General features: G+C 41.4%; 1 protein-coding gene across 1 annotated transcript; it reads right to left on the bottom strand.

The window, feature by feature from the left end:
* Positions 1 to 531: 531 nt before the first annotated feature.
* On the bottom strand, positions 532 to 1,485 carry LOC131856942 (uncharacterized). Its single transcript, XM_059208908.1, has 2 exons — positions 1,107 to 1,485; positions 532 to 959 (listed from the first exon to the last, which is right to left on the bottom strand). Exons 1-2 carry the CDS (start codon positions 1,483 to 1,485, stop codon positions 532 to 534), a joined length of 807 nt encoding a protein of 268 aa, XP_059064891.1.
* Positions 1,486 to 24,570: the final 23,085 nt, after the last annotated feature.

The following is a 24,570-nucleotide window of genomic DNA, read 5'->3' on the forward strand; positions in this document are numbered from 1 at the left end:
TAATAAGAAAGGTGGGGGTTCTAGCTTTTCGGTGACCAAATTGATAGTGGGTTCTGATGGGAGTGTGTCATTGTTCATGATTGAAATATCCTGAGCCCTTCCCCGTGCACGTACTCCAAAACCAGTCTCCATGGGTTGATCACTTGAAAATTCTGGTTGTGCAGGGTAATTCACTGTTGCACTCCTAGGATTTGTTGGTCCTCTTACTTCATTGTTGACCTTCTGGGGTTGCTCCGGTGGCACTCTTTGTCTCGAGTTCTCATCGGTTCCTTTGGACTGAACAGGTGAGGGCTCCCTAAGGCTGCCCAAAACCATATCCCTGACCTCAGAAACCTTCATTAGCTCAGCAAGGGACAAACTGATTTTGACCTTCCTGAATTCATCTACCACCAACTGGCCTAGTCTGATAATTTTTGCATTGCTCGACGGTTTAGTACTTGGGCCCTGATTTGTGGCAGTAGTCGGTTGACTTGGAAAAATAGGTGCTCTTGGAGAAGCTTGGGTCTTTTGCGGCTAAACTTGGCTCGCATACTACTGTGGTGCCTTGGGATAACTTGGGTTATTATTGGCATTCTGATCTGGGGGAACTTGAATATCCTTTGGCGTGGAAGTAGTATAGGGGCCATTATTGCTGTTCTGGTTATTATTGTTGTAATACCCTTGGTTGCCGCGTTGGTACTGCTGAAAAGCATTTACATCTGCGGGCTGGTTTGGGTCTGCCACCTCATTTTCGTCCTGATTAGGGAAGAAAAAGGGGGGAATATAGGTTTCTAGGACAAGTGCTGTATCATACCTTGGTGATGGAACTATCTCAAATCCGGTGGGAGGAAGTGCTGGTTGAGATACTGTGTTCTCAACCTCTCGTTGGAATATATTAGCTGCCACCTGAAATTCGTCACATTGCAGCTCTGAGTGTTGGTTGGTATTATGTAACCTGCACCAATGGGATAGAGCTGCCTCTGCCAAAAATACCCTATCTGCAGGCTTGTTTTCTGGTGTTGGTGGGTTATCTAGCGGAGTGGGGACTCCTCCATTGTTAGGGCAGGTGTTCCATGTTCTTGTAGGCCTCTGATATCCTTGGTTTTGATATTGATTCTAATGTTGACCTTGTTGCTGATTCCTCTGGTTATTCTGCAATTGATTATTCTGATTTCGCAGATAAGTAACTTCAGAGGAAAGCTTCTTCATTTGATTAGTCAACTCCCGCATTTCATCTTTCTCCTCCTGAGTTCTAGAAGATACTACAATATTTACCAGATATACGGGTTGTTTAGGAGGGATTTGAGATATAGGTGGTCCGGGATGAAGCACCAACTGATTTGTAGGTTGTTGGGGCTGATATACCAATTGTGGGATCGGGTTCATGATAGGCGTTTGGTGAGCCAAGGCTTGACTGATTTCTTGAATTTGATTAGGCATTGCGGGAGGTCCCAATTGCAGCAATGGTCCTGCAATATTTTCTCCTAATCCTTTACTGATCTCCATAGTCTTAGCATATGCTTTTGTTAGTGTGTTCGGTGCAGGTTGGGACTGTTGGACAAACATTGTTGTCAGATAGTCTAGAGCTGAATAATAAATTTCTCTTGCCGAAGCATCACTTACCACATATGGGTCTTGCAACCGGGTAAAGGCCTTGTGGAATCTGTTGTTGAAGGAACTAATTGGCTCATGTCCCTGTCTTTTCACTTCCACAAACTATCTATACAACTCTGTGGCGGTTGTGGGAATACCATATTTTCCCGTAAAAGCCATCTTCAGCTTTTCCCAAGAATCAATAGATGATACTGGCAAGTGGATAAACCAGTAAAATGTGTCTTCTCCCAAAGAGTAAGGAAAAAGTCTACATGCAACGTCTGCATACTCAATCCGTCTATTACGCAATGCATCTTCAAATATTTTGATATGCTCTTCTGTTGTTCTGTTTGGATCATTTACATGAAAAATAGAACAGAAGCTATCCGGGCTTTTGGGCATATCATGGTAAGCTGCAAAAATTATTGGTGACGAGTTGTCTACCAACCAGGTGGCACCATTTGGGGCAGGTGGATTGTGCGCCATCTGTGGCTGAATTAATGGAACCAAAGGGGGAGCTGGAGTTGTAACAGCTGGGGTCGTGAAAACCGTACTTTCTGGGATAGCAAACTGCTGGTTCGATGAATTGGGCTCACTGGGGTCTGCAACCCGGCGGTAACTTTTATGCCTATAGAAGTGAAACCTGATGAATCTTTCCCGTTCTAGGCTGGACTTCAGGACTCTTTCGAATCTCTCCGGAGAGAAAGATCCAATTCGTTCCAGCGTGAGCTATTTCTCATGCCAATTCTGCTGATGCAGTGCGGGAGCAGGTTCAGGAGCTGGATTAACTTGCTCTTGTTCTCTCTGATTTTGTGCGTTGATGCGGTCAGCAATCTCCTCTTCTTTGAGGACAAAGCACATTCGGGACCAGTTAGGATAATTTCTTTTTACAGACCAGGCCAAGCTATATAACTCAATAATGAGGTTCTCTTGTTCGTTGTTGAAGTTCAAATCTGGCTGTATCACTAGTTTGGGGTCTCTTCCTGGTTCAGGAGAATTAATGGGCAGACCTATCTCTTACCATGTTAGCGGACTAGAAAGAAAATTGTCGGATTTTTTCAAGAACTTGCTTGTGAAGGGCAGAAATCCTTTGTCTGTCTAGATTCTCCTTGATCACAGTCTCTATTTGCTGACCTTTTTCCTCTTCCTTAGCAATAGTGTGACTTACTCGTCTGAAATGAGGATGATTTATTTCTGATTTCCAAGAAAGTGTTCGTAATTGATCTGCAATATATGATTGATTTAGTCCTTGACCAGTCTGTTCAAGAGGTAGATCGAACGGGAATTCATGCAGCAATACCATATTGCATCATATCTATTATCCAAAATAGGTAACTTCTGCTGCTTGGGATTTGTTAACGATAAAGCTCTGGGTATTTGCTCACAAGCATGAACTATTATGACCTCAAGTCCAATTGTTAGAAAGTTGTTCTCTCGGAGGCCCTCCTTCTAACGCCAATTCTGTTGACGTGTCTGAAATCGCAGCACTACGGTTCCATCTGGCCAACGCAGAATAGAATACTAAGAATCCTATCCTCTCTTGAAATAAGGAAATCCCTAATGCTGTTTCTTATTTGATCAATGGGGATTACCTCAATGTTTCGGTTGTCAGGTCTTGACTGCAGGATAACTTAGTGGTTTGATGTGTTTTGCTGGAAACACAAAGGGGACTTATGGTTAGAAGAACAACTTTTTGAGCGAGTTCTCTAAAGTTCAACAGTCTTATATCGGTTGATTTCAGTTGGATTGATACTAACTCAGCTTGACTGTGGTTTCTTCTTGGTAAAAAAAGGGAAAAAGAGGGATAGGGAAAAGAGATAGAGAAAATCCGATTAATTAACTAAGATAACATGTTTAGGGAAACAGACAGAAACCTTCGAATAACCAGATTTAACTTTATCAGCTATTTAAGCACAATGCTGTAAAAAAATCTAGTGCGATCTTCAAGGAGAACTAAATTTTCATGCTACTAAACATAAATTCAGAATTTTAACATTCATTCACTTACTGTTTAATAACCGAACTGAGCATATAAGTGGGCTTAGACTAACCATGCAAAGGGAATGACAATCAACCAGTCCTTAATGGTATGAACAACAAGGCTTCTATCAGATGTTTATCCTAAAAAATGCTATCTGAAAATGAAAGACTTAACAGAATAATTAAATGGTGAAGAAGGAGACCATGCACTCACAAAGAAATGAAACAAAGAAATGAAACAGCCTTAATTTTCCATTAATCCTGCATAAATTTCGCTAGAGCTTCAACAACAATCTTGGACTTCTTACAAAAATAAGGGAAAATCAGTCCCTTTAAATAGATTTCCAGAAATAGATGAATGGCCAAGATTTAAACAAAATAAGTGGCCCAGATTCATCTATACAAAATAGTACCCATGCCCATAAATAGGAGGTAAATATCAACAACCACCCAAAGAGGAGCAATAACTACTCAAAAAAGATAATTAATAACTATCAACAATAGCTCAAAAAGTGCACATGCATGGAGCTCAAAATTTACAGCTGACTTGGCAGTTAAATATGAACTTTATGGCCAAAAGTGCTTTTTCAGATTTTAAAAGAAAAATGCATTTTATGAAAGCACTTTTTCCTTTTGAGCTGCATATCCCTTTACTAAAAATTCATCTTCACCATGCAAATATTCTTTCCAAAGGTCCTGACTTGCTGTATGTTCTACACGAACATAGTCTTGAAACCTGATGCATAGCTGGAACAACACCGTGAACTGAGACATAGGAGGATGACGTATCTTATATTGCATGCCTTCCAGATGGCGATGTACGTGCTTCAAACCATCTTGCCAGTTGGACCGATTAGCCTCAAAACACAAAATGTCTAAATGCAATTTACTAGCAAAATCCAAGTCCTCCGTGGTGTAGGCGATCTTATCCATTCTCAATCTATCCTCCCAGTTTGGTTGCACTATGTCATCGGACAGATCATTTTTCCAACCCAAAACCATTGATCGGAGGATTGTCTTGCGAAGTTCTTCCATGCCCTTCAAAATTTTCTCGCATTCCGCCTGCTCTTTATTAATGGTTTCTTTTGTTTTGCTCTTCATGGTGATGGTCCAGTACCATTCTTTAAAAATGTTGATGTTGTGGGGATCTAGGATGGCGGACAATGTAGGAATCTGCGCTTGGGTCTAGAAAAGAGCCCTTACGAGAGGAAGAGTTGTAGCGACTACCTCATAAACTTTGAGGCATTCCCGCCTCACCTCTAGTAGTTTAACCAAAATGGTCTCTCGGTGGTGGGCCATTTCTCTTACCTCTTCAATGATTAGCTCTACCCTTTCTTTAATGCTTCGCATCCATTCCTTGACAGCCTTGGCGATATCTCGTACTCCTTCAAATTTTGTGGTGGTCCTTTGCGCCAATGCTGTTGGGGGAACATGGGATTCAGGGGCATTATGCAATGGTCTTAGTAGGTGATCAATGTACCCCTCGGCTTGCTTAGCACGAACTCGATACATGTCTTTCTCAATAGTTATCTCTTCGAGTTGCCTGAGCATGTTTTGCACGGAGTCCTTGAACTCTTCCCTTTCCTGTTCCTTGGTGGCTCGTCCGATAGGGACGGTTGTGATGCTATAATCAGCCAGTGTAATTTGATCTGCTGGCTTATCGACAGGTGGGGAGGTGATATGGATGGTACGGTTCCTTTGTTCATCCTTGGTTATTCAGGAAATAGGCTTTAGGCTTTTTCTTCCCTTTGGACTTTGCTTCGCCTATGCGAGAGAAAATGTCCTCTAAGTTGATGGGTGGCTTGGTCGCTGTGCTCGAGCAACTAACCAATCTTGAGGTATGGTCTTCCTAGATGCCATGGTCAGATTCCCACTCTTCTCTTCAATGCTTTCAGCTGGCTCATTGCATATCTGTAACTGATCTGTTACAGGAGGAGTTGAGGAAGTGTCTAGTCCTTTGCTTGCAGCTAAATTCTCTCCTACTTCGTTGAACAACTGTCTGGTATCTCCATGTGATGGTTGTTCCTCAGTTCTATCAGGCTTGTGGGTCTCATCCGTCCTTTGCTCTCCTTCAACAGTGGTATCATCTTTGCCGGTACTGTGTAGTTGCAATTCGTGGCGACTCCCTTGGGTGGGTTCGTGCACATCAACCCTTTGATTGGACGAAATTTCTCCTTCCTCAACTTGATTTTCAGGTTCGTTGGACTCAATGAACCTCACCTCTATATTTAGCTTGTTTTGTGCAGGAGGATCATCAGCTCTGAATGCATCAACATCCCTCTGGGAAGGCGTAGCAGGTATATAATCTAGTTCAATTACATCAACATCGGAACTGGGGTCTTTTGATGATGAAGTGACCTCTGGTCTCCTAATAGGGATCTTCTCCCTTCTTGTCCTTTTAGATGTTCGAGTCCCTCTGTTGGCTTTGGCTTTCTTTCTTTCTTCGGGCTTTTCAACCTCTTCCTATGGTGCACTCGAGGTTCCCTCATCTTCAGAGGACTGAGAATCAAGACTACCCATCATATGGTAAGTGAACTGGACTCCCTCATGAATTAACCGCTCAATCTGTTGGTGTAACCATTGATCAGTGTACCTCCCTGGGGCTGCCATAACTACCTCAAAATCAGTGATTGGATCCTGTGACCAATCAATGCCTGGCAAGAGATGTCGTACTGCCTCAAACTCTCGAACTTGTAAGGAATTTCCAGAATCCGTTAACTGATTCGGGACCCGATGGTATTCATAAAGTCGCATTTGCTGCACACTTAACCTTGAATATTCACGTTGTCGGACCTCATAGTCATCAGAACAATTCTTCCAATAGTCTTCAATTGATTCCTTTGCTCTGTAGCGCCTGCCGTAGGCTCTCTTCGCCAGATTGTCATGATCAAAACATTTCCTTGGGAAATGTTCCTGTAGGCCATAAGAGGCTAACTCAGCAAGGGATTCTTCGCATGAGCTGGATTCTTTAAATGGACATCGAGGTTACTTAAAATCATAGGGAAGGCGAATCCGGACTGCTTCTTATCTCTGAGTAAACTATTCGCGGGACGTGCCTGCGTTGCAACTTCCAGAAGAACTATTTTGTCTGTTGGATATCATGGAAGTCGGAAAGGAGCGCCTTCAAAGCCAGCTATTCGGATATAGGAGAACCTTGGGAACTGAATGAACCAGGCACCATACCTCTATACCAAAATGGTAGCTTGCTCTGAGAGCCTTATGTGTAATCCCCCCTTGCATCAGCCTGACTAGGCGCATTGTGAAGGCGTTATTGACATGCTCATACTGACCGATTGCATAAGCAGGGTTGTTCTTTTCCCTTTGAGCTATGTCATGATAATGTAATTGCGGATAGCAATCGTACACCTTTATCTGATTGGGCCCATTCCCAATTTCACCTTTCTTGATCAACCTTGGCAGTGGTTGGTGTCGGGCGAACAGATAGACTAGATAAGATGTCATGGCGAAGTACTTTTTCTCTTCAAGTTCGACCAACTGGGTATGAATATTGTCACTTATGATCTGGGCCCAGTCGAACTTGGATTTCCCAGCCAAGACCTGCTCTGTAAAATGGAACATCCACTCTTCAAAAAAGTTAGATTGGGGGAGTCCCATAACCTGGCTGAGCAAGGTGACCATATCTCCATGTTCATTGTGAAAGTTGCTTCTGGGGGTCTTTTTCCCAATTCTGATGCTTGGAGGTCTTCTCTCCTTATACCACTCCTCATTTATTAATGTCCTGCACTTGGCAGGGTTCATATCATATGCCACTTGTGCTTCATCTACAGTTGTTGCTATGGGGTTGTCCGGGAAGGGGATGTCGAATGCGTCGCCAATGGCCTCAATAGTGAAGTTAGCCAGGACCATATTCTCAAGGACTACCAATTTGGTGTTTGGTTGATAATGTCGAGCAGCCTCCACTACTAGCTCATAATTCTGCACTGATGGGAGAAATCTTGCTGCCTGGGCGATACCACTTTCCATCATTCGCCTCGGCTTGCCATAGGCACTAGGGGAGAATACTCTGTCTCTGAAGTCTTGAATATCAATGTGGCCTAGGTCAATATCGCCTACGTTTTCCCATATGCTCTGGACCTTTGATTTCCTTAGTCCTCCCCTCTGATACTGGTATTTCATTTTTTTGCCTCTGCAAGGGATGTCTGATTTAGAAGCGCGGGATGTTTCGGCTGCACCAGGTGTCTTTGAGGACTCTACCGTAGATTTAGGCATCTATCCTGCACAATCGGACGTGGATTACGAGATGAGATGAAGGAAACAAAACGGGTTAGATAAAAGGGACATGTTAGCGTACGAGGATTAATTGAAAACTGAATTTGAAGAAAGCATGATACTTCAGCGAAAGAGCTTGATTAATTTGGACATGAACATTCTTAAGCTCTTTGATTAAAAATTTATTTATTCGACTGCAGTTCAAGGACTAGGCGATTTTGACTGCTAAATTTGCACTTAGTCATTTAAGATTAGTTTTCAAAAATGGATGAGGTTTAAGATTCCCTAAGTCTGAAAATTGCGTTCTTGGTTAACTTCTGGGATAGACTCTAATTTTAACTGGATTGCCTGATGCTTTTCAAATGGGAAAAGATGTGGTTCAAACTCAAAGGCTTAATCATTTAATCAATTTTGCATAAACACATCTAATCGATTTTGCATGCATTTTAAACGATTCGAAGGGAGTTGTAGCAAGCTTACCTGGCAAAGTATGGCGTCAACCCGCACAAATCTGGCCTGCAGGATTGGTTTCCCTTGAAATTAGAAAAGGCCCCTCTTATGTCCTATATGCTTTTCGAAAAGACAAATGCACAGCTCGCAATTTTGTGGAATGGTAGGGTTTCTGCAATTTCAAATTCTAACGGTTAACTCCCTATCTCTTGTTTCACGCCTAAGCTTGGGAGAAGAATGTCGTTTTTGAAGACTTAGACTTAGCGATTTACCTTGATTAGAATTTTCGGCGTTTTCAACCGTTGCAAGCTCTGATACTTTGCGATTTTCAATGGCAAACTTCGGGGGTTTATGATCTTTTGAAAACCTTAACCTCTGCGATTTTCAAATGGCATCAATCTTGGGCGATTTACTCTCTCAGCAAACTTTTAAACTCCTCTGCGATTTCTATGGCGTTGAAAAGGGGTTTATGGCATTTCCGCAAGGTTTATAGGTTTCACGATTTTCGCTTCACGCGAACTTCGGTGGATTTATATCTTTTGAAAACCTTCATAAATTCCGCGCTTTAGGCACATCATGAACTTTGGGGATTTATGTGGTTTGCATACCTCTTGAAAACTTCGCGACTTTACTCTCTTTAGCGAATTTCGGAGAATGGGGGGGTTTTGAAAACTTTAACCTCGCAATTTCCTTATGGATGCCGAACTTCGGCGATTTTGGAGGGTTTGTAAACTTAAAAAAACTTTCACGATTCTCTACTTTATCGAACTTCGGCGTTTTTAGGCATTTTGCAAATTCTAACCTTTTCGTGATTTTCCTTTAGTTTTTAAACTTCGGGGTTTTAATACCATTTGCAAACTTCGGCGATTTCTCATTTTACGCAACGTTATACTTCTGCGATTTCCTTTGGATGGAAGTTTGGGGTTTTTAGAGTCCATTTCAAACTTTTATAAAAATCACGATTTACCCTTTTGAAAACTCGGCGAAATAGAGTCTTTTGGAAACTTTTAAAACATTTGGCAATTCTCCCTTGTAATGCGAATTTCGGAGTTTAGGTGGATTTTTTCAAATTTTAAAACATTTGACATTTATGTCCTTTATGGCGAATTTCAGCGATTTTAGCCAGTATGCCAACCTCTTAAAAACTTTTGCGATTTACCCATGGCGAATTTCGGGATTTTGGAGCATTTTGCAAACTTTTTAGAACTTTGCGATTTTCCCCCTTAGTGCGATTTTCCCCCTTAGTGCGATTTTCGGGATTTTTTAGAGCATTTTGAAAAGTTTTGACACTTCTAACATTTTTCCTCTTTCCAATCTCCTTTGGCAAAAATCAGCACTTTGGGTCCTTTTGCAAGCTTTAGACACTTCATCAAAAAAGGGGGATTTTGCAAGCTTTAAAAAAAGGACATTTTGAAGTTTCAAACTTAGGTGTTTTACCGGCTTAAGCGATATTTTGAAATTTTAACGCTTGAACGTTAAACTTACCCTGCGGATTCCTAGGCTTACGCTCATTACATCATCGTCTCCTAGATTGATTACGAGCACACCCAAAAAAGACGCGAGACACCTTGCGCAGAACTCAACAGGACGAAGGCGGAAAGACCAAAATGAAGGAGACCCTGTCGGCGACATGGAGCGTGTGCAACGCACAACAAGTTCCAAGAGAAAGGAAAATCATGAGGAAGGATCATTGTGTAAGAGGCATAAATCAAACTCTGGCCATCCTTTCACCAGTACCTCTTCCATGCATGAAGTAGAGATGAACCAAGATGAAGGCTATGAAAATCAACGACTTGGAAGAGACTTGATTCCTTGAGTGAATGAATGAATGGAATCTACAACCTAGAATGATATAAGTAAGAAGCAAGACAAAAGGAAGCAGCCACAAGACCAAGATAATCCTGTTTCTCACATGCAAATAAACAATGAAGAAGAACTTAATGAATCTATAAATTTAGAAGAAGACAGTGATGAGACAACCTCTCCCCCTTGAGATGATCAATTACCCAAGGAAATGCAAGTAGAAGGAATATCCACTATCTCGGCATGGCTCAAAGAAACGCTTGCAAAAGAAGTAATAGCAGTGGAAGAAGAACTTTTGGGTGATTTGGATAGCCTTCTAAGCCAAACTCAAGAAATAACTGAAAAGAAAAAGGCAACAAAGATGTCAAAAGTATTAAGGGATAACATAGGTTCTCGAGTAATACAAATTGCCACTCCAAAGCTAATGAATTTGAAGGCGAGATCACGACAGAGGAATTTGATTTGGAAACTATTGATTTGGGTCCTCCTACCACTAAATAGGCATTGGATGATATAAATGATACAGTGAAAACAGTCCATGATATGCTGAAGATGGAAGTAGAGAAGACTAAGAAGTTGGAAAGGGAAGTAAGTGCATGGAGAAATTACTTTCAGCAGTTCAAGAGACTATTGAGACAAAATGTTCCTCCAGCTACACCACCACCATTGCTCCCTCTAGAATCGGTTGATCATGCAAAGAAAGTAAGGAATTCAGAGCACCTGATGGATACTTTGATAAGAAAATCCTTCAAGAAGGCTAGCAAATTTGTAAGAGGCATAATGAAGATACATGATAAGGCTGTGAGAATCATTGGAAGAATTCAAGTCCTCATGGCAAAATTTGATACTTTTGTCTATAGTAGAGACTTCACCATCCCTATATTGCAAGAGATAAGGAAGACATCTAAGAAGACTTTGGTGAAGGGATATTGAAAGATTGGCAGCCACTGTACTTTCTACATTAGAACAACTTACTTCGCATGAGGAAGGTTATTTATGGCGACATCAGTATTGGGTGCACTCAAGTTGATGAGGTGATCCACTTGATACATGATATGATTGTGGAAGTAGTACAAATCATTCTTGAAAAATAAATAGATGTCGGGATGCATATAGATGTCAATGAGTTGGAAGAAAGAGTGAAAGTCATATTCTATGGAATTGATTGGCCGACAATGGAGAAGCATCTAGATGACATACATGCATTAATGGTACTTGTTAGCAAAACAAAAGATTTTTAGCCGGGATGGGAGACTACTTTTGTCTTTGCTATTGAGAAAGTGATGCAGAGGGTCTAAGAGGTCTCACAACAATCAGGAATCAGATTCCAAACCCCACCTCAATTTGAAGTTTTGAACATTGAATGCTCAATCAAGACTCTAGCCTAGACAACGCTTCACATAGGCCTAATGAGACAACATAGCAAAGGGCACAAGAAGGACTTGGGGTAGGAGTTCCAACATGTCCTCTGACCTATTTGGACTCAGAAAAACCAATCTCCCCCTTGGGATCAAGCCCTGCTAGATCATCCAACACCAAATGCATCCTATGAGCCTAGACTCTAGTAGCCCTGTTTCTAGACAAATTTCATCATATCTTTTGATTTACTGACACAAGGAATGAAATGAAACCATTTTGAGATACCCTTTTGGAAGTTGTAAAACATTTGTGAAAACCAAGGTGGGGTACTATTGATGTGTCTTTTATACACGACCAAACACAGAATAAAATACCCAGAGGTATCTTCTCTTCTCTTGAGTAAAGTTTCCGAATGCTGAAGATATCGCAAAAAGGATCAATCGGAGAAACTCAAGGTTCTGCTACGTAGGATCTCTACTCGTGGATAAGCTCTTCGTGGTACGATGTGATTTTGCTGGAATCACAAGGGGACTTACACTCGATGACCTGAACGTCTGATTTGCTGGAATCACAAGTCCTATTTACTAACTGGAAGACAAACAAATGGTAAAAGATGCAGGGTTCAGGAAGTCTACTCTACTACCTAGAATGCAAGAAGATGGATGAATGACTAGGTGGAGCCCTACTGGGCTAGGTCTCACCATTAGTCTTGAACAATCCGACACCAACTCAGTGCGATCTTTTAAGGGATGCTTCCAATACGTTTAAATTGTACATCATTAGACAATGATCACCATTCAAGATAATGCATGAACAATAGAAGTGTAATGACTTAAGATTAAGCTCATTTTATGCCAGTTGACCACGCAGGGCACACTTACAATCAGTAAGAGGCTAGTGGTATGGACTAGACGGATTCCACATAGGTGCATTCAACAATTTCCTTCATTCAATCTAATCATTTACTTACCTTCTACAATGAAGGTTCAACAAGAGACCATGTGTATTGTAAAGAAATGACACATTTCACCATATGTTCAATGAAAAAGGGTTCATTTACAATCAAGGCAACAATTTCTTGCCTTCTCTTCCTACTTTACTCTAATTTCTATTCTATCAGCTGACTATTCACTATTAGCTAACTATTCAACCACTATCAACTATTGACTAACTATTATCCTCTACAAATGAGGAGACAGGGCTTATATAGTGCTCTTAATTCAATGGCTCAGATCAATTTGAGATCAATGGCCGAGATTTTACAATGAAAACCCTAATTAGGGTTTGTTACAACAAACTCAATTCTAGCCAATGAAATAATTGCATTATTTGGACACATGTCTTCTCTGAAATATTCGACCAATGGATAACTGGGGTAGTGTTGACGTGTCTAAAGTCACATTGCTGCAAACTCCATATGGCCAACGCAACATAGAATGTACTCGCTGAGTATCCTATCCTCTCTTGAGATAAGGAAATCCCTAATGCTGTTTCTCATGTTTGATCAAAGGGGACAACCTCAAGGTTTCGTTTGTCAGGTCTTGACTATGGGATTACTCAGTGGTTTGATGTGTTTTTGCTGGAAACACAAGGGGACTTAGGCAATTGCTGGATGAGTTCCCTCGAACTTTAATAGTCTTGCTTATCAAATGGTTTTAAGCTGGGTTAATACTGTTTTCAGCAGGACTGCGGATTCTTCTTGGTAAAAAGGGGGAAAAAGAGAGGGATAGGAAGAGAGAGGTACATAAAATCTAAGTTATTTAACTAAGATAGCAGATTCAGTAAACAGATAGACACCTCCAAATAACTAGATTAAGCATTACCAGCCATTTAAGCACAATTTTTGCATCAATCTAGTGCGATCTTCAAGGGAAAATTGAGTTTTCATGCTATTAAATACAACATCTGAACTTTAACATTCATTTAGAGTGAGCATTCAATAACCAAACTAAGCATATGAAGGGTTCAGATTAACCATGCAGAAGGAAAGACAATTAGCCATTCCCTAATGGTATGAACAACAAGGATTCTATCAGATGTTTACTTAGAAAATGCTATATAAAGGAAGGAAATATAACTGAAAATTCTAAATTAATGAAGAAGGAGACCATGCACTCACAAGGAAACTTGAAACAGTGTTAACTTTGCATTAAATCCTGTAAATTTCGCCAGAGTTTCAGCAACAATCCATGAACTTCTTATAAAATGAGGGAAAACCAGTCCCTTTAAATAGGCTTCAAAATGGATGAATGGCCAAGATCAAATCTAAACAAGTGGCCCAAATTCATCCTTTACAAAAGAGTACCCATACCCATAAATGGAGGGTAAATATCAGCAACTACCCCAAAGGGAGCAATAACTACCCAAAAAGGTAATTAAAACTTATCCAAAATAATCAAAAAGTGCACATACATAAAGTTTACATTTAGTTGACTTGGAAGTCAAATATGACCCTTTGGCCAAAAGTGCACTTTACAAAATCAAAAGGAAAAAAGCACTTTAGGAGAGCACTTTTTCCTTTTCAGCTTCACGTCCCTTTTCCAGGAATTCATCCTTGCCGTGCAAATATTCTTGCCAAAGGTACTGACCTGCTACACGTTCCTCACAAACATATTCCTGGAACTTGAGGCACAATTGGAATAGCAAACTGAATGGAGGCGTAGGAGGATGATGAATTTTATATTGCATGCCTTCAAGGTATTGGTCTACGTGCTTCAAACCGTCCTTCCAGCTGGAACGATTTCGCTTGAAGCACAACATGTCTGAATGGAATTGACGAGCAAAACTTAGGGTGATCCTATCCGTCCCTAGTCTTTCCTCCCAGTCTGGCTGTATCACTTCATTAGACAGGTCATTTTGCCATCCCGAGACCATTGATCGGAGGATCGTCTTGCCAATTTCTTACATGGTTTTCAAAATTGCCTTGCATGCATCGTGTTCTTTATCAATGATTTCTCTTGTGTCATTCTTCATGGTGATAGTCCAATACCATTCTTTGAAAATGCCAATATCATGGGGTTGCAGGATGTCGAAGAGTGTGGGGATCTGTGCCGGGGTCCAAAAGAGAACTCTTACGAGGGGAAGAGTTGTGGCAGCCACTTCATGCATTCTGAGGGATTCCCTTTTTACCTCCAATAGTCTGACCAGGGTAGTCTCTCGATGGTGGGCCATTTCTTTTACTTCTTCGAGGATTCTTTCTCCCCTCCCTTTGATGCCTTGTATCCATTTTTTGACGGCCCTTGCAGTATCCCGTACTCCTTCAAATTCCATTGTAGTTTTTTGTGCCAATGCCGTCAGGGGAATGTGGGATTCGGAAGCATTGTATAATGGCCTTAGGAGTTGATCAATGTACCCCTCGGCTTGCTCAGCACGAGCTTGATACATGTTCTTTTCAGCTGTTATCTCTTCAAGTTGCCTGAGTATGTTCTGTACTGAATCCCTAAATTCCTCCTTTTCTTGTTCCTTAGTGGCTCGTCCGATGGGGACAGTCGTGATGCTATAATCAGCCAGTGTAATTTGATCTACTGGCTTGTCTACAGGCAGGGTGGCGATGTGAAGAGTAAGGTTCCTTTGCTCATCTTTGGTTATTCTGGAATATGCCTTGGGCTTTTTCTTCCCTTGGATTTAGCTTGATCAATGCTTGAGAAGATGTCCTCCAAATCGATGGGTGGCTTGGTGGCGGTCTTGTAATGGGCTCGGGCAATTAACCATTCTTGAGGTACAGTCTGGGCTGATGATATGGTTAAATTTGCACTCTGTTCTTTGACGTTTTCAGCCGTCTCATCACAAATTTGCAGCTGTTCTGCTATAGGAGTAGAGGAGGTGCCGAGTTCTTTGCTTGTAGCCAAGTTTTCCCCTTCACTGAACAATTGCCTGGTGCCTTCGTGTGATGGTTGTTCTTCAGTCTTTTCAGGCCCGCGGGTATTATCTGTCTTTTGCTCTCCTTCAACAGTGGAGTCATCCTTGGTAGTGTTATGGAGCAGCAATTCATGGTGGCTCTGTTGGGTGGGTTCATGTACTTCGATCCCCTGATTGGATGGAATCTCTCCTTAATTTGGTTATCTGGTTCAGTTGATTCAATTACTCTTAGCTCGACGTCCAGCATGTTGGGTGCGGGAGGACCATCAGCTCCAAATGCATCGAGTCACTTTGGAAGGCGGAGCAGGTATATAATCCAATTCTACTACATCATCGGACGAACTAGGGTCTTTTGATGATGAAGTGACCTTTGGTCTCCTAATGGGAATCTTTTCCCTTCTTGTTCTTTTGGATGTCCGAGTTCCTCTGCTGGCCTTAGCCTTCTTCCTTTTCTCAGGCTTTTCAATCTCTTCCTTAGGTGCACTGGAAGTTCCCTCATCTCCGGAGGACTGAGAATCAAGGTTACCCATTAAGTGGTAAGTGAACTGGACTCCTTCATGAATTAGTCGCTCAATCTGGTGATGCAACCATTGGTCAGTATATCTTCCTGGAGCTGCCATGATTGCCTCAAAATCAGTGATCGGGTCCTACGACCAATCAACGCCTGGCAAAAGATGCCTTACTGCCTCAAATTCCCGGACTTGCAGGCAATTTCCTAAATCTGCGAGTTGATCTGGGACCCGATGATATTCATAGAGTCGCATTTGCTGCACACTCAGCCTTGAATATTCACGCCTTCGGATCTCATAGTCATCAGAGTAGTTTTTCCAATAATCTTCAACTGATTCTTTTGCTCTATACCGCCTGCCATAGGCTCTCTTCGCCAGATTGTCGTGATCGAAGCATTTCCTTGGAAAATGCTCCTGTAGGCCATAGGAGGCTAGCTCTGCAAAGGATTCCTCTGCCTGGGATGGGGTCTTTAGATGGACATCCTGGTTGCCTATAATCATGGGGAATGCGAATCCAGCCTGCTTGTTGTCTCTGAGTAAGCTACCAGCCGGACGTGACTGCCTTGCAACCTCCATAAGAACTATCTTGTCGGTTGGGTACCGTGGAAGCCGGAGAGGGGCACCATCAAAGCCAGCTATCCGGATGTAGAAGAACCTTGGGAACTAGATGAACCAAGCTCCGTATCTCTGTACTAGAATAGTAGCTTGCTTTGAGAGCCTTATGTGTAATCCTCCTTGCATAAGGTTGACCAAGCGCATTGTGAAGGGGTCATTGACGCGCTCATACAGGCCAACTGCATAGGCCGGGCTGTTCTTTTCCCTCTGAGCTATATCCTGATAGTGTAGCTGTGGGTAACAATTGTATACTTTTACTTGATCAGGTCCATTCCCGATTTGACCTTTCATTATCAAACCTGGCAGCGACTGGTTCCTGGCGAACATGTAGACCAAATAAGAGGTCATAGTGAAGTACTTTTTTGTCTCAAGTTCGATCAGTTGAGTGTGGATGTTGTCGCTTATGATCTGGGCCCAGTCAAACTTGGATTTCCCAGCAAAGACTTGCTTTGTGAAGTAAAACATCCATTCTTCAAAGTAGTTGGATTTGGGGAGTCCCATAACCCTGCTGAGCAATGTGACCATGTCCCCATGCTTATTGTGAAAGTCGCTTCTTGGGGTCTTTTTTCCAATTCTGACACTTGGGGGGTCTTCTCTCCCTGTACCACTCTTCATATACCAGCGTTCTGCATCTAGTAGGATTCATATCATACGCCCCCTGCGCTTCATCTATAGTTGTTGCTATAGGGTTTTATGGGAAGGGAATGTCAAATGCATCGCCAATGGCCTCAGGAGTGAAGTTAGCGAGGACCATGTCTTCGAGGAGCACCAATCTGGAACTTGGTTGGTAATGCCGGGTAGCCTCCACTACTAACTCATAGTTTTGTACTGCTGGGGGAAAACCTGTTGCTTGGGCGATGCCACTTTCCATCATCTGCCTAGGCCTGCCATAGGCATCAGGGGAGAAGACTCGGCTTCTGAAATCTTGGATATTGATATGGCCTAGGTCAGTATCACCGACATTGTCCCAGACACTTTGAACTTTTGACTCCCTCAGTCCCCCTCTTTGATACTGGTATTTCATCCTTTCTACTCTGTGAGGGATATCTGATTTGGATGCTTGGGATGTCTCGGCTGTAGCAGGCATCTTTGATGATTCTACCGCTGATTTAGGCTTTTATCCTGCACAGTCAGATGCGGATTACGAGGCAATATAGAGGAAGTAAAGTGGGTTAGATAAAGAATATGCTAGCATTCAAGGATCAATTCAAAGAAAACCCGAATTGAAAGAACATCATGATTTCGTTGGCTAAAAGCTTGATTGATTTAAACATGAATATTTATGAAGCTTTTGGATTGCGGATTTACGCAGTCATTAATTTCAAAATGGACAAAGCTTGAGAAATTTTCCTAAGTTTGAAAATGCATTTTCTAGCTGATTCTTAGGAGTAAGTTCTGATTTCAATTGCTTTGCATGATGCCTTACAAACGGAAAAAGATGCGATTTTGAAGACTTAAGCATTTTAATCAATTTTTTGCACACACATCTATCCAATTTGCAAATATTTCAGACGATTGAGAGAGGTAAAGCATACTTACCTGGTGAAAATGAATGGCGAGAAACTGCACGATTTGCCTTGCAAGAACAAATTCCAAATTTTGAATGGGAGAATTTGCAATTTAAATTTCAACGGTTAACTCCCTATTCAAAATTTCGTGCCTATGGTTTGGAAGGAAAATGCAGATTTACACACTTAGACATAGTGATTTTATCAGCTTGGTGGTTTTGGCGAATTCTAACTTCGTGGTTTTATGGCGCTAAGAATGTTGTTAATGGCGTTTTACTTTTCAAGGCTCATAAACTTCGCGATTTTACCTTACGCGATCCTCAGCAAAATGGAGAGGGTTTCAGATTATGAAGATTCACGAAATTGCCCTATGGTGAGCCATTACGGGGTCTACTGAGTTTGCAAGGTTTGTAAAAATCGCGATCTTACCTTTAATGCAAACTGTGCTCTTTGGGTTTACCCTCCAAACCTTACGCCATTTCCCCTTTCACGCAATTTTACCCAGACTTTGGCAGTTTGCGAAAATTGCGATTTTGGCATTTGGGTGGGGGTTTTCAAACTTCGGCGTTTTGAGGTTACTTTTCAACCTTTTAAATCCTTGCGATTTTCCTCCATTGCGAGAAGTTCGGCGATTGGGCATGGTTTGTCAACTTCGGACCTTTCTCTTACTTTGCCAACTTCGGACCTTTCAAACGTTTTGCCAATTTCGGCGATTTTGGGGCTCTTGTTAATTTTCAAACTTTACTTTCTTCGTGCTTTTCCTTCAAATCGTGATTTTCGGGGATATGGAGGCTTTTTGAAAATTTCGGTACTTTAAGTGCTTTTTCAAACTTCGGCCCTTTCGCACCTTTTTTCAATTTCGGACCTTTTGGTCATTTGCTAATTTTCAAACTTTAATTTCATTTTGGCCTAAAGGTCCGAATTTCGGCCCTTTTGGGCATTTTGCAAACTTTCACATTTTTTGACATTTCAACTTGAAGTTCCGAATTTCGGCCCTTTTGGGCATTTTGCAAATTTTCACATTTTCTAACATTTTAACTTGAAGGTCCGAAATTTGGCCCTTTTGGGCATTTTGCCAACTTTCTTTTTTCTTTAACACTTTGGCTTGAAGGTCCGAAATTCGGCCCTTTTGGGCATTTTGTCGATTTTGGCACCTTGAGGCACTTTAAAGATTTCGCCCTCTTTTACCTTTCAGTTGGCGAAAATTGCAATTCATACAAATCCCGTAAACCTCTAAAAACATCGTGTAATCTCTCCCATTATTCTTATGTGAAAATTGGCGTCGCTGGATCCTCATGCAACCTTCATACGCTTTATCCCTTACTTGGCGAATTTTGCCAGTCTCTATCATCCCACGCCTATCCAAGGCGATTTTACAAGCTTAAAAAAACCTCTTTGAATTGGTGTCCGAGGGCTCAACTGACCATACGGATACACAAGCTCCTCCGCTCAACATCATCATCTCACGGACCGATCGCAAGCTCGCTTGAAAGGACGCGAGACACTCTGTGCGGAACTCAACAGGGTGAAGACGAAAAGGCCCAAAAAAGGAAGGGGGACCCTGTCGGCGACAAGGAGCGTGTGCAACGCACAACGGGTAGGTACATCGAAGTTAGTGACATCTTTGATGAGTCAGGTACATTGAATCTAGACATGCTGTGGTGGACCAATCTGACTGGAGGAGTGATGACTGGGATGCCACCTTGTCTGACGCTTGTAACTTGGTAGATATTCACTTTGATGATGTTGAGAAGATAATTTTAATTAACTCTTTTGAAACTATTTGCTTCTTCAATGGACCCTTGCTTTAACCTTCTTTGTCTTTGATGTGCAGGATGGATGGTATACCTTTCCTTGAAATGCTAGACTGGAAGATTTCGTCCTTGATGATGCTGGACTAGAGAAGGTTGTCCTTGATGATGCTGGACTGGAGAAGGTTGTCCTTGATGATGCTGGACTGGAGGAGGTCGTCCTTGATCTGGCCTGGTCTTCTTTCATCTGCAAGACAAACCAAAAGATGATTAAGGTAATATAACGAATTCATTTCAACATAGCATTTTCTACCTTAAATCATCAACAAGAAGATATCAAAATGAAGTGTGCTCAAGATTCTTTCCAGGGACAGGCTCTATAAGAATTTCGCCCTGGACCCTTTGGAAGGGTCAGGAGCGAATTTTGCATTCCTGGCTCATTTAGACCTCACTTTGCGACTATGCTTGCTTAGATGCATGCCTAAGGATCCCTATATTCTCAACCCATACCAAGTTTGATGTAAATTTGGGGCAAAATAGAGGTTTTAAGAATTTTGCTTTGGACCCTTTGGAAGGGTCAGGAGCAAAATTTATATTTTAGGACAAAATCTATCATACCTCTACTCCAAAATGCCTTCCAAGGCAAGCATACACTAGTCTTAGTTCAACAAAGCCTAGGGATTCAATTCTTTAGCTTCTAACATGGGCAAATTAGGTGATGATGAGAATTTCGCTCTGGACACATCAAAGTCCTTCTAACCAAGCCATAAAACTCAAGAATTTGACCATCTCCAAGAAGAAAATATGAGTTTCCAAGAATTTCGCTCTGGACCCTTTGGAAGGGTCAGGAGCGAAATCCATATTCTTGATTGATTTTTCACCCTTCATCCAATCCATCTTCAAAATTGATCTAACTCAACTCTCCTCTCCACAATCAAGTCCACTCACCACCAAATTAGCTTGAAAACTTCACCTTTCAATGCCTTAGGCAAAATAAAGGGGGCAAATGAGGATTTCGCTCTGGACCCTTTGGAAGGGTCAGGAGCGAAATACTGGTGCAGGAGCACCTGAGCACCTGAATGCTCAAATCCTAGCAGGTATAACATTTTATTGCAAATTAAGCATGTGTGTTTATTTTATGCTTCTAGTAGGTTTAATAGGTTTGTTTTGTGGTGTAATAAGGTTTGGAACTCATTTTGTTAGTTTCCAAGATTTTTTTTGGTTTTTTGCTCGTTAGGCTAAAAATTGTCAATTTTGGGTCCAAATGAGCATTTTTGAATTTTTGATGTTGTAAAGCCTTGAAAGGCATTGGAGCATGTTTATTTAGTGTTTCTAAATGATGTTGAGTCATTGGTTTGAGTGCCAAGTCACCGGAAGTCAAAATGCAATTTTTGAGCAACAAAAAGTTGTCAAAAGTTGTCAAAAAGTGGTTTTTGGTGGTTTTGGTTAGTTCCAGCCTGTACCTGTCCGTACAAGGGCTTCAATAAGTTGGCACATGTATAAAAACCATGTTCCAATCATTGTATGGGTTGTTCATTTTGGAAAATCAAGAAAAATACTTGTTTTGCTCTTGTTTTCTGTGAGTTTTTAACTAGTTTTCTGCACTTTTTAGAGTACAGTCCGTACCATGGCTCCATGAGTCCGTACTGAACCTGTTTTTGAGTGATGTGATCTCCTTTGATATTTTAGTAGTGATCTCTGTTCTTTTCTTGGGATTTGGAACAAGTTTTGTTTGAAGTACTCTTGAGAAAGGCATTGTTTTGTGGTTCCAATGGAAGACCATTCATGATCCAACTAATTTCTTCAAAGACTCTTCATCCATGGCTTTGAGGGAATTTGTTGGATCTGTACATACTGTACCATACATCCATTTTTCTTTTCTAGCAATGTACAAGTGTTTGTAAGCCCATGGCAAGTGTGTGAAGTGAGCAACTTGGCTTGGGTATTCTCAAATTTGTTTGAATGGTACTTTGCTGTTCATAGCACTGTACCTTTGAAATGTTCAAGAAGAATCAAGTTGGCAAGAGTCAGCATTGTACTTTACCATCCTTGTCTCTCTCATGACTTGGTTGGATGCAAGAGGCAAAGGTGAAAAACGGACTGCAAAACAGTGAGTCACTGTTTCATTGTTAGATCCTCATTGCCAACCTCTCTAAATAGATAGTATGGAATGATGTATTCCTCTTTCTTGCATCATGAAAATGTATTTGCAAGTGGTTTCAATGTTGAGATGACAAGTTACACAAGTTGATTGTAAAGGACCTAAATAAGGATCCTAAAACAGTGTGCTCTTTGTCACTGCAATATAATGTTGTCATACTTTGTGGCACCCTTTTGAATGTTCAAACTTACAAGCCTTTGGAGAGGTTATGTGCATTATTATATCATGCCAGTAACACCTGTTTGCAGGCCAGAAACAGAGTGAAGGAGTAATAAAATCCAAGAAGGACAGTTGTAACAGTTTAATGCAGTCAAAGTGCAGTGTAGGCGGATGAAGGAACAACAGTCACAATAAAACTCTTTTCCTAATTGTATTGCAGGGTATTACAACTTCTAACAAGGCATTGTTGCTTCTATATTTGTTAAACCTTCATTGTATTTGCTTAACCAATGTTGGAAATGCATGTAAAACCTTGAAAAGCTGCTGTCCCAGTCATCTAGACTGTTATTTCTGTGTAAGGGCAGCGGTATGACACTTGTTTGATATAATGACAGTAGTCTAAGATAAGTTTTGAATCTTTGGAAGTGTTTGGCATATGTTAAAGCAAGGTGTGAACATTTAACTTGGGTCTAGCATCATGGAGGAAACCTTTAATTTGCAAACCCTCACCAAAACTCTTAAAAACCCTTGAAAAGTGCCTATTTTGTGGGACAGCACTAAAATAGTCCGTACAGTACTTGCCGTAGCAAAAATACTTGAGCTTTCAACATCAAATGACCACATCTCCAAGGGTTTGTCATGAAGTTTAGCAGGTTGAGTAGGGTGAACAAATTTCATTAAAAACTAGGGCTAATTCTAGTAGCCTTTTTGGAGCAAATTTGACCAATTCATGAAATCGGTAAGGAAGGGGAAGCAATTGGTTGTTTCAAATCATCACAATTGATGAGTAGAGACCTGAGACACCCTACTACAATATCCAAAGCATTGTATTGAGCCATTTGATCAAATTGACCTTTTGCACCTAGAAAGTTGCTTTGAGTAACCCTACGTTCTTTGCATCAAATTGAGAAATTTCCATTCTTGAGAAGTGAAGGACAGTCATCATAACTTGCAGACCTGTCCAGATGCTCAATCAACAGATTAATATGATTGAAATCCTTAAAGGAGCAAATAAGATTAGGTAAACCATGGTTCTCCAACAGTTGCCCATTCCGGGAAGAGAGGAGATTCAGCCAGTTGGACAACCAAACTTGTTCATTTTTGGTGACACTCAAGAGGACCTCATTTCAGACTTGAATGCCTTAGCATGGAAGGTAAGGAGGAGTGATGTCCAATACAATAGGGTGCAAGCAGTGTTGAATAGAGTGGAGGAGATAGGAGAAAGGTTTAGAAGAATCCCATTTGTGCCTAGGGATTGATTTGGGAAGAACATTGAGAACAAAAGCCCACCAACCTCAAAGAAGACTAACCTTCTATCATCCCTCCTCATCAAATACATGTTCTAAGTTGATTTCCACCATTTCTCAAGGAACGAACACATAAATCTACCTTTCAACACGCCTTAGAAACCAACACCTTGCCAAAACTAGGAAGGAAATGAGAGCTATGGAGATTTTCGCTCTGGACCCTTTGAAAGGGTCAGGAGCTTAATTCTTGTTCTAGGCCAAAATCCTTCACATTTTCACATTCCATCACTTCAAAACTAGAATGTTGGTCTAAACAATGGAGAAAATGAGGTTTATAAGGATTTTCGCCCTGGACCCTTTGGAAGGGTTAGGAGCGAAAATCATCCTTGGGCTCAAATCCTGACTTCATTTTCACATTTCTTCATTCCAAATAAGTGTTTTGCCTTCACAAATGCCTGGGAATGAGCTAGTTCATGACTTTGGGCAATATAGAATGTCTTATGGAGAATTTCGCTCTAGACCCTCTGGAAGGGTCAGGAGCGAAATTCGCTTTGGAGCCTTTGGAAGGGCCAGGAGCAAAATTTGACATTTTGGCCTCTCTGTCAGGATTATTTTATGGAATATAACATTTAAGTATCACTTATACTTTAAGTTATATTCCATATATACTGTCAGGATGTTTGAGAGTGGTTTCGGACCTCCAAGAGTTATAATGCAAAATCTAGTTTTTGGAGGATTCTTCAGTTTTCCAGACAGTCAAATTTCGGGATCAAGAAGACATTCCAGACTTAGCCAAATTTCAGGGTATTTGAAGATCAGGATGACATTCCACACTTCATCAGTCACCAACTTGACCTAGCTTAGACCTTCAAGGATGATACTCACTCACCAAGCAAGACACAATTAGCAACAAGAGCAAAACCAGGCCCTAAGGAAGACTCTCAAAGAAACCCTAATTCTGGGGCCCCGTGGACTCACCCTGTCTCAAGCAGAACCTGCCATCCTAGTGATCCCCCTGCCGACACTCAAAATGCAAAGGTTAACAGACAAAACCCTAAAAACCTAGAAAGAAAACCCCATAAAGCAAAAAAGTAGGGGTCCCCATTTGCAATGGGGCAATGTGTGAATACGTCACAACAGGTACTTTGGACCAAGTTGCTCAAAATCAGACTGTTACAGTCCTACAAAAGCCCAATTAGGCGTCCATTTACACTATAGCCACCTCTTAGACTCTCTAGTGCCTTGCACAACCAATTTGGGAGGTAAGGGGATGTCAAAAGTGAATGGATTTCATAGGTTTTATGGTCTCTTTGGCTGTTTTGGTACCAAAACCATCAATAAGTCACTCAACCTTGTCAAACCGGCCTA

Source organism: Cryptomeria japonica, chromosome 7, assembly GCF_030272615.1.
Source record: "Cryptomeria japonica chromosome 7, Sugi_1.0, whole genome shotgun sequence".
Taxonomy (NCBI): domain Eukaryota; kingdom Viridiplantae; phylum Streptophyta; class Pinopsida; order Cupressales; family Cupressaceae; genus Cryptomeria; species Cryptomeria japonica.

Excerpts from the sequence above, each read along its gene's own strand:
- LOC131856942 (XM_059208908.1), bottom strand. The coding sequence starts at position 1,485 with ATGGAGATCAGTAAAGGATTAGGAGAAAATATTGCAGGACCATTGCTG. Across the intron at positions 960-1,106 it reads CCAGAGGAATCAGCAACAAG|AGGCAGCTCTATCCCATTGG; the intron begins GTCAACATTAGA and ends TATTTTTGGCAG.